The sequence below is a fragment of the Ranitomeya imitator genome, chromosome 2 (assembly GCF_032444005.1).
Source record: "Ranitomeya imitator isolate aRanImi1 chromosome 2, aRanImi1.pri, whole genome shotgun sequence".
NCBI lineage: Eukaryota > Metazoa > Chordata > Amphibia > Anura > Dendrobatidae > Ranitomeya > Ranitomeya imitator.
Genome location: NC_091283.1, coordinates 301,018,655 through 301,029,335, shown reverse-complemented (window position 1 = coordinate 301,029,335; position 10,681 = coordinate 301,018,655). Strand labels below are relative to the sequence as shown.

Below are 10,681 nucleotides of genomic sequence, written 5' to 3'. Positions count from 1 at the left end.
GCATAACTTACCATTTTTACAGACCGTTTAAATAGAAATGTTCAAAAATATAGAATTTAAGGATATTTTATTCTAAAATAATAATTGGTTTTATTCTTGGCAGATGACCGTACCAGGAGATCAGAGGGACAGCTGACATCTTCAATGTTTAAATCAGATAATCTTGAGATCCCGCAGGATACAATTGAAGTGAATGCCATTACTCCAAATATACCATCATCCCTTCACAGCAAAGATCTGTCATCTGATCATTTGGAACAGGTCCTGTCTTCTGATTCATTGCCTAGTACTAATGAAAATCAAAGTCACAAAATAAGCATTAAAAATCGAACTGCTCCTAAAGCAATGAAGACATTTTCATTTTCAGAATATGGAAATAGTTTTTCCCTAGAAAAGTCATTTCTCAAACAACAAAAACTTCACAAAGCAGACAATAGATTTTCTTGTTCCAAGTGTGGGAGATATTTTAACCAGAAATCAGATTTTGTCAGTCACCAGAGCATTCACACAGTGAAGAAGCCATTTTCCTGTTCAGAATGTGGGAAATGTTTTATTCGAAAAGTGCAGCTTGTTACCCACCAAAGAACCCACACAGGAGAGAAGCCTTTTTCCTGTTCAGAATGTGGGAAATGTTTTAACCACAAAGCGAATCTTGTTAGCCACCAGAAAACCCACACAGGGGAGAAGCCTTTTTCCTGTTCAGAATGTGGGAAATGTTTTAACCACAAATCGAATTTTGTTAGCCACCAGAAAACCCACACACGGGAGAAGCCTTTTTCCTGTTCAGAATGTGGGAAATGTTTTCTAGCTAAATCATTTCTTGTCATACATAATAGATCTCATACAGGGGAGAAGCCTTTTTCCTGTTCAGAATGTGGGAAATGTTTTAAACACAAAGCGAATCTTGTTAGCCACCAGAAAACCCACAGAGGGGAGAAGCATTTTTCCTGTTCAGAATGTGGGAAATGTTTTCTAGCTAAATCATTTCTTGTCAGACATCATAGATCTCACACAGGGGAGAAGCCTTTTTCCTGTTCAGAATGTGGGAAATGTTTTACCAGGAAAGCGAGTCTTGATAGCCACCATAAAACCCACACAGGGGAGAAGCCTTTTTCCTGTTCAGAATGTGGGAAATGTTTTAGCCAGAAATCGAATCTTGTTAGCCACCAGAAAACCCACACAGGGGAGAAGCCTTTTTCCTGCTCAGAATGTGGGAAATGTTTCGTGAAGAAACCATCTCTTTCTAGCCACCAAAGAATTCACACAGGGGAGAAGCTTTTTTAAGTTCTTAATTGTTTTTATATAGTCACATACAAGTGCTTCTAAATAAATTAGAATATTATCAAAAAGTTTATTTATTTCAGTTCTTCAATGCAAAAAATTAAACTCTTATATTAGTCATTACGGAGTGATCTATCTCAAGCGTTTATTTCTGTTGATGACTATATCCTACAGCCAATGAAAACCCAAAAGTCATTATGTCAGTAAATTAGAATAAAAACACCTGCAGTGGCTTCCTAAACATTTAAAAAAGGTCCCTTAGTCTGTTTCAGTAGGCTCCACATCTGCTGACTGGACAAATGTCTAGAAGGCAGTCATTGACACACCCCAGAAGGAGGGTAAGCCACTGTAAAATATTAGTATTTCAATAATAATAAAATGTAGATTACGTAACATATGCAGGTTCTAACTAGCAAATAGATACTCTGTATATTGAGGGAATTAGTTATTCTGAGGATATTGGCCAATACATCTGTTCTCTGTCAGAACTATAGGTCTTTTGTCAGAACTGTCAATATGTGGCTATTTGGAGATAGTAAATGGTTCTTAAAGATCACAGGCTATATGCTTAAGCATTTCAAAATGAGGTAATGTACAAAAAACTAATATTCATATTCCGCAAGTTACTAGTGTTCTTCTAATATGGTAGAGGCCATGAACATAGCGGCAGAACATCTTATGTTGTTATGAGACAGGAAAAATAGAAACCAATGTAAGTCTATGGGTCAAAATAGTATATAAGCCGACCTAACTCTTGTTCAGGAGATCTCTCATACTTTAAGAATCTCCAACCCGCACCACATCAACTTCAAGACCATATGTAAGAACCACTGAATGCTTGTTTTCTCTTTTATAATCTAATACTTATGTTTGGGTGCTATGAACTTTTCTTCATTTTTGTAATCACTTTTTGAATAAACATTAACAAGATTTGTTTTATCCACATAATTCAATATTGCGTTCCTTTCTATCCTCACCGTGCTCTTACTTAAAAAAAAAAAAAGTAAGAAAGTGTTATTTTTTTCTAACATTTTGGGGAGCACAGCCAAATCTGTTTTTTTGTGCTATTTTGGGTGGATTCCTTTCGATTGCACGCAGGGGGAGGAGAGCTCTGCTAAACACCTGTTGTTCAAGGCGCAGGAATTCCACTATTTCACGTCACAAGGATCAGACAGAGCCTACAGAGGAGTGAAGATTTGTGTCTCCAACCATAAAGAGCTACATGTGTCCCATCCAGGAGGAGGTCTGAGGAGTCAGTAAAGATACGGAGGACCATCCATTGACCATTGGATCAATCCACTAGAGGAAAAGACATTCCATATGTGAGAAAATGGATTTTATTCATGATTATTCTAAGAAAAGTATTAGAGTTTAAGTTTGTTCATAGCCATACAGATTCACAATTATGGTCTAGTTTGTATAGCCAATGCGAAGCAGAGAATCTTAAAATTAATAAGGCTTTTCTCAGTAAAACAAGTTACAGAGAAAGCTTCAAAATGGTCTGAGTGTATAATAATTTAGTTTTTGAGAAAACTGAAACACAAATACATAAAGCATGTACTATCACACAAGACATTGGTCATACTGACACACAAGGTGACACACAAGAGTCTGACGGGGATTACTTCAATTGTCCAAATTGTTTGATATTGTCAGAACATAATGAACAATTGGAAGATCAAATTGATACTTAAACAGAATTATTGTCCAAATTGCACCAAGATATAAAAAAGGCTTCTGTTGTTACACGATCAAACAAACAGGAAGACAATGCGCCAAATCATTTTTACCAGACACACAAAATTCAGATGTTTCAGTAGAAGATTTTCAGGCAGATGAACTACAACAGAAAAAATTCCATGACAGAGCAGCACAAATTAATCTGAAAATACAAGATCAGTTTATGAAAATTGTAAAAGACGTTCCAAACTTCAATGACAAGATGGATGCCTTTTATAATGTTGACATTTTTGAATTAAACACAGATTAATTCAATCTTAATGATGAACAAAAAAACAATATATTCAAAGTATGGTTACCCTCACATATGGGAAAAAGGTTACAGACCACACCCAGATTAAATGATAATAAATTGACACATAGCACAAAAGAAGACAGACTTAGACAATTAATACTGTTTACAACCGGCGAAGCCACTCCTACAATTGATGTCCTGGAAAATGTACGAACTAATATTAATGTTGACCCACTTGCATTTTTGGTAAAATTTGAACAGGCCTTTAGGATGGTGATGAATCTTAGGCCTCATGCGGAGCCAACATCCATGATCAGATTTTTTTGTAAAAAAAAGTTCAAATATTTAGAGCCTGCCTCAGAGCAATTGGCTAGTGCTCAGCCATCATTGCAAGAAGCAACAGTTTTTGACTAAAATAGCTGTAGTTCATGAGAAAGAAATCAGCTGAAACCTAGACCCACAGTAACATCCAAGAACAGAGATTATATTGATCATAGAGGTAAAAATACTACAAAAAGGAACAATATCCATTGTTATTTTTGTGGTATACCTGGACACTTAAAATGGCAGTGTAGAAAATTCTTGAGAGCAGAATCAGACAGGTACACAAGGAACAGGTAAGCTTGGAAGGGAAAATGGACTCGTGCCAAAATCATCCACCAAACCTTCTGCACCTCCATTACATTCTTCTGCACCTACTCACACTGACAACAGACAAACGCAGTCACCGTATGCACCATTAATCAGACAGATCAGAGAGACGACAGTGAAGGAGACTGAGTCCAGGGACAGAATTCCAAGTGCTTTTAAAAAGGACATTGGTCTTCTCCCATCTCCTCCATCTTCTGACAATCATAGACTACTCCTACACCCCATCCATTGGAATTTGTGACTCGTTAAATTGGATGACTCTGGAAGACCATTTATCAAAGGAAATTTATCAAGACCGAATGTTGTATTTCTTATTGATACAGGAGCTCAATTAAGTGTCACAAATCTTGATTTGATGCTACAACCAGATTCACCAGTTTGTAGGCAAGATTCATTAAAAAGCGTGGGACATGAGGGCTGCGTAGCCATGACACCGCATCAGGACACACTGCATCAATGAATCTTGCCTCCTGAGGAGCCGACATGGGGCGAAACGCGTAGAGGCGCTGTGGTCTGTGGCAAACGACGCATAGAGGTAGATAAGTGTTTGGACTATGGTATCGATACATGTGGTCACACATCTGTGTATCTCCGGGTGACACTGTTCAATTGGTTCAGCCATAGTTGGTGGGATTAGCCATGACTGGTATAATGAACCTATAAAAGACTGTGCTCCAAAAAGACTCCCTCAATAGCACATCATTGCCTGTTCGCCTTATGTGTTCTTTACATTTGTTTTTATATATGGGGATCTAGTATTCCTTTAGTGCAGGAGTATCTTTGTCTAGCCTGCAGTGGGTCCTAGGCTGTGGGTAGTGAGTGCCCCGTGGTTATCATAGGGTACATCAGGACATCCAGGGACAGCCACCGCGGAGTGGGGGTGCCATAACGTTTCCCTGTAGGGTGACAACCCCCACAGCCAGGCAGGTTGTGAGTGTAGTGCTCACTAGGCATACACAGTATACCCCATTTTTAAACTTAGTGTTTGTTTTTTGAGCATAGTATTTTTTCCTTGGTCAACGTTACAAATCAACTACATTGGACCGTTACCATAAGGTAAAAATGGTCTCAGGTATGCATTGATTGTAGTAAATGTTTTTTTCTAAATGGGTTGAAATATTACCTGTCAGGAAAGATTAAGCTTTGTCTACAATTAGAGCATTAGTTTATCATGTCTATTGTACTTGGGGATCCCAAGAATGATCTCCTCTGATCGAGGAAGTCACTTTACAGGAAAAATCATGCAAGCAGTTTGTACTATTCTAGGGGAACAACAACAATTCCTTGTACCTTACCATCCACAGTCCACTGGTATTGTGGAAAGGATAAATAGAACAATAAAATCCAGAATTGTCAAGATGTTATTGGACAAAGGCAATACTTGGGTCAATGCCGTAACTTTGGTACTGTTGAGTGTGAGAGGAACAACTTGTTCCACAACTCAATTTACTCCTTTTGAACTAATGACAGGAAGAAAAATGCCATTGATTTTTCCACTTGAACCATTTTTGTTCACACCTCAAAAAGATGCTGTTGCAAGGTCCAAATGGTTGCAATTGTTGCCGGAAAACTATTCTTCCACATTTGCATCAAGAATGCAGAGAATGGAGCCACCATATGAATCCAAATTCAAGAAAGGGGCTCTAGTGATGATTAAAACTTTCAGGAAGAGTGGACCATGGGAAAGTAACTGGGAAAGTCCCTTTGAGATAATCGAAACCATGGGACAAGGTATGATTCTTGTACAACAAGCATCTAATGTGGTTAAAAATACCCGCAGACAACAAAGAGTGTGGGTACATGTCGATCAATGCAAATTGTATGTTGCAAAATAATGATACTGCATTTCTTTTAGTAAGAAATGGATTCCAATAAGAGCTGGAATATGAAACACCATGTCGTTGATGGAAGTGATTCAACATCAATCCTTCAGGAGAAGACATTTCCCAGGAAAAGCTACTATCTGATGGGAATTAAATTTCTGCTACTTTGTACTATTTCAACTGTGATCTACGCAGAAGATATTTTACATCATGGAGCGAATACTAGTGAAATGAATGAACCTTTCAAAAGAACTCTACGCTCACAGAAATCAAAAGGATCTACACTGTGTTTCAAATTGTTATGCAAATTGTATTTAAGTGTCATAAAGATTTAATTGTTTTGTTTTTCAAATAAACTTGTGGATAGTATTGTGTCTCAGGGCTTAATGGATCACTGAAATCAATCTTAAACACATGTGATAATTAGTTTTGCAGGTGATTCTAATTAAAGGAAAACTACTTAAAAATGATATTTCACCTTATTAAGCAAGCCAGAGTTTTCAAGTAACATGGGAAAGAAAAAGGATCTCTCTGCTGCCGAAAAGCATCAAATAGTGCAATGCCTTGGTCAAGGGATGGAAACATTAGATATTTCCCGAAAACTTAAGTGTGATCATCGTACTGTTAAGAGATTTGTGGTTGAATCTGAGTACAGACGTGTTTGTGCTGATAAAGGCATAATGAGGAAGGTTTCTGCCAGGCAAGTTCATCGGATTAAGAGAGCAGCTGCTAAAAAGCCATTACAAACCAGCAAACAGATATTTGAAGCTGCTGGAGCCTCTGGAGTCCCTCGAACCTGAAGGTATAGGATCCTTCAAAGGCTTGCTGTGGTTCATAAACCTACAATTCGGCTACCCCTAAATAATGTTCACAAGCAGAAACGGTTGCAGTGGGCCCAGACATTCATGAAGACTAATTTTCCAACAGATGAGTGTCAAGCAACCCTGGATGGTCCAGATGGATGGAGTAGTGGATGGTTGGTGGATGGCCACCATGTCCCAACAAGGCTGCGATGTCAGCAAGGAGGTGGAGGAGTCATGTTTTGCACCGGAATCATGGGGAAACAGGTGGTAGGACCGGTTAAGGTTCCTGAAGGTGTGAAAATGACCTCGCTAAAGTATATAGAGTTTCTGACTGACAACTTTCCTCAATGGTATAAAAAGCAGAAACGTGCCTTCAGGAGGAAAATCATCTTCATGCATGACAATGCACCATCTCATGCTGCAAAGAATACCTCTGAGTCATTAGCTGCTATGGGCATAAAAGGAGATAAACTCATGGTGTGGCCACCATCTTCCCCTGACCTCAACCCTATAGAGAACCTTTGGAGTATCATCAAGCAAAAGATCTATGAGGGTGGGAGGCAGTTCACATCAAAACAGCAGCTCTGGGGGGCTATTCTGACTTCATACAAAGAAATACAAGCAGAAACTCTCCAAAAACTCACAAGTTCAATGGATGCAAGAATAGTGACGGTGATATCAAAGAAGGGTTCCTATGTTAACATGTAACTTGGCCTGTTAGGAGGTTTTGGAGTTAAATAGCCTTTTTGTTCAGTGAATGTGACCTCCTAATGCTGCAAATTCCACAAATGAGCATTTTCAGTTCTTTAAAACATATAAAATGTTTAGAAATTCTACTGTACCTAATAATTTGGAACAGTTCATTTTGAGATTTTATTCATTTTGGAGATTATACTGTTATCATTGGGAGGTTTCTTCAATAAAATTCGATATATATAATCTAACGGGTGATGACTTTTATTAGACTGACTGTCATTTGCACCGACCATTTAGGAAAATCCGAGAAAAATGTCATTTTCATAATAATTTGGAACATGGTGTAGTCTACAAAACCTAATAGATAAATACCGGATGATTCAGTAGATATTACCGGAAACATTTGCATGGGTTATGGTGTAAAATGCTGTATTGAGCTACACTTCATACATGACACTGACATAATATTACATGCTACCACAGGACCTAAGACTGGGTTTATACAGTTGAAAAAGCTGTGTGCTCAGGTGATATTACAAATGATATGATCACAAAACGGAAAGATGGAAGATCCAAAACAGATATTTGGCTAACGACACAACTTTTTTGGAAAATTTTGGATCCTTCATTACTTTCTGTTACAGAAGGAGATGAAGATTGGGTAAAAACATGGAACTTAAAGAGAACCAGTACAAGTACAGGTATCTGTAGTTTTTACAGTAACAACTACTCTAGCTCCAGAAGTAAGGGTTACACCACAAGCAATACATAGTCAAGAAAATGTGTCTCCTTTATTATTAAAATGCAACACAAGGTTAGAATTACCTACAGAATCTCTGTTGACATGGACCAAAGATAGATTCTTTTTGGGAAGTTTTTCAAATGGTCCAATAAATGTTATACACAGAGGTGAATCCGGTAATGTGAGTTGGTTGAATAAGAAATTAATTTTTTCTGTAGATAATCCATCTCCTTAGGATTCTGGACTTTACCAGTGTTGCGTTTTAAGTAAAAATAACTACAATGTAAAGATGTCAATGTGAAGTGGATGGTCAGCAGTAGACAAGGTTTCAACCATCTACTCCTTTCCAAATCAATCAGTTCCAATCTAAACCTTTATTACGAGATGGAGTGTTTATGAGTATGATATGGACTTTTATCATGTCTAACTGGAAAAAATCTTCTAGATATTCCCAGTATCAATCACATCTCATTAACATGGAAATGGGAATAGAACAATGGTTGTCGGGAAGAGAAGAAACCCTGGTTCCTATAACTGTTCTGGGAATTCCTGTTAGTCAAACACAATTGCTATATTATCAATTACAGGACACAGATTTTGCATTTGATGGCACAAACACTGAACAATTAGACATTTAGTCATGCTTAAATGTTATTTCTAAGGTAATGTGTCTACGTGGACAGGACAAAGTCATTAATTATTCATGTTTCCATAATCATACCTCATGACATGCCAGAGTGGAGAATGGACACACGATCCAGGACTTGGTGACACCAGTAAACGCTAAGAAGATTTGTTTCCAAGTTATGTCAGAAAAAGAAGTTGTTTCTGCATTCTTTTCATTTTGTGTACATGCTGAAAGTCTGACAATAGGTTTATATTGTATTGAGGAAAATGTGAAAACTCTCAAAAAAGGAAGGAAGTATAAATATTACATCAACAGGCACAAGAAATCTGAAAATCCTCCCGATACAGTTCAGCTTGTCACAAATAAATAATTTTCCTTGGGATATGTGGACAAATGAGATAAAGAAAGACAAGGGTTTGTTAAAGGGAACCTGTCACCCCCAAAATCGAAGGTGAGCTAAGGCCACCGGCATCAGGGGCTTATCTACAGCATTATGTAATGTTGCAGATAAGCCCCCGATTTATCCTGAAAGATAAAAAAAAGAGGTTATATTATACTCACCCAGGGGCGGTCCTGCTGTGGTCCGGTCTGATGGGCGTCACGGTCCTTTCCTCCCATCTTCTTACGATGATGTCCTCTTCTTATCTTCACGTTGTGGCTCTGGCGCAGGCGTACTTTGTGTGCCCTGTTGAGGGCAGAGCAAAGTACTGCAGTGCGCAGGCGCCGGGAAATGTCAGAGAGGCCCGGCTCCTGGGCGCTGCAGTACTTTGCTCTGCCCTCAATAGGGAAGACAAAGTACGCCTGCGCCAGAGCCGCAGCGTGAAGACAAGAAGATGACGTCATTGTAAGAAGATGGGAGGCCCCGGACCGGATCACGACGCCCATCGGACCGCCCTCCCAGGTGAGTATAATCTAACCTCTTTTTCTCATTTTTCAGGATACAAAGGAGGTTTGTCTACAGCATTACAGAATGCTGTAGATAAGGCCCTGATGCCGGTGGGCTCAGCTCACCTTCGATTTTGGGGGTGACAGGTTCCCTTTAAATGTGTTAACAAATCAATTAAAATAAGCTGAAACTGTATTCAGACATGAGCAAGGGAATTAAAATTATATTGAACATGAATGGACGAGTATGTCAGGCTCATCTTGGTGGAGAAATTTAGGAAAATCACTAACTAGTTGGTCCCAGTCTTCAGCGAAAATGGCAGCAGGAAATGTATTATCTAATCTGATTGTTATTATATTTATTGTAGTTTTGCTGTGTATAATATATCAAATAGTTATGTGTAAAATTAAGACAATTTAGAAAAAGATAAAGACAGAAATGAAAAGAGATATTTCAAGAAAGATAAAATGGAAAAATATATCTCTGGTTTAATTTTTATATAATTTTCAAAGCTCAGATGTCATTCAACACAGGTGTTGATACAAAGTTTTCAGAATAAAGAATGAATGTGATATGAATGGTGAGAGAATGAGTTTAGGATTGATTATAATATTTCTCAAATCATAATCGGGGGGACTGCAAAATATCTATTTCAATAATGAAAAATATAGATTACTTAACATATGCAGTTAAGTCTAACACCTCGCACACACACGGCTCCGCTACATAGACCTCGTACACACACAGCTCCGCTCCGTACACCTCGTACACACACGGCTCTGCTCCGTACACCTCGTACACACGGCTCTGCTCCGTACACCTCGTACACACACAGCTCTGCTCCGTACACCTCGTACACACACGGCTCTGCTCCGTACACCTCGTACACACACGGCTCTGCTCCGTACACCTCGTACACACACAGCTCCGCTCCGTACACCTCATACACACGGCTCTGCTCCGTACACCTCGTACACACGGCTCTGCTCCGTACACCTCGTACACACGCGGCTCCGCTACATAGACCTCGTACACACACGGCTCTGCTCCGTACACCTCGTACACACGTCTCTGCTCCGTACACCTCGTACACACGGCTCTGCTCCGTACACCTCGTACACACGGCTCTGCTCCGTACACCTCGTACACACGCGGCTCCGCTACATAGACCTCGTACACACACGTCTCTGCTCCGT

At 39.1% G+C, this 10,681-nt stretch overlaps 1 protein-coding gene across 1 annotated transcript; it reads left to right on the top strand.

The window, feature by feature from the left end:
* The first annotated feature begins 345 nt into the window (after nt 1-345).
* Nucleotides 346-9,578, top strand: LOC138666449 (oocyte zinc finger protein XlCOF6.1-like). Its single transcript, XM_069754673.1, has 3 exons — nt 346-631; nt 809-1,158; nt 9,537-9,578. The coding sequence occupies exons 1-3, from the start codon at nt 346-348 to the stop codon at nt 9,576-9,578; spliced, it is 678 nt and encodes a 225-aa protein (XP_069610774.1).
* The last annotated feature ends 1,103 nt before the right edge of the window (nt 9,579-10,681 follow it).

Excerpts from the sequence above, each read along its gene's own strand:
- LOC138666449 (XM_069754673.1), top strand. The coding sequence starts at position 346 with ATGAAGACATTTTCATTTTCAGAATATGGAAATAGTTTTTCCCTAGAA. Across the intron at positions 632-808 it reads CTGTTCAGAATGTGGGAAAT|CTAAATCATTTCTTGTCATA; the intron begins GTTTTAACCACA and ends AATGTTTTCTAG. Across the intron at positions 1,159-9,536 it reads TTAGCCAGAAATCGAATCTT|GATACAAAGGAGGTTTGTCT; the intron begins GTTAGCCACCAG and ends CTCATTTTTCAG.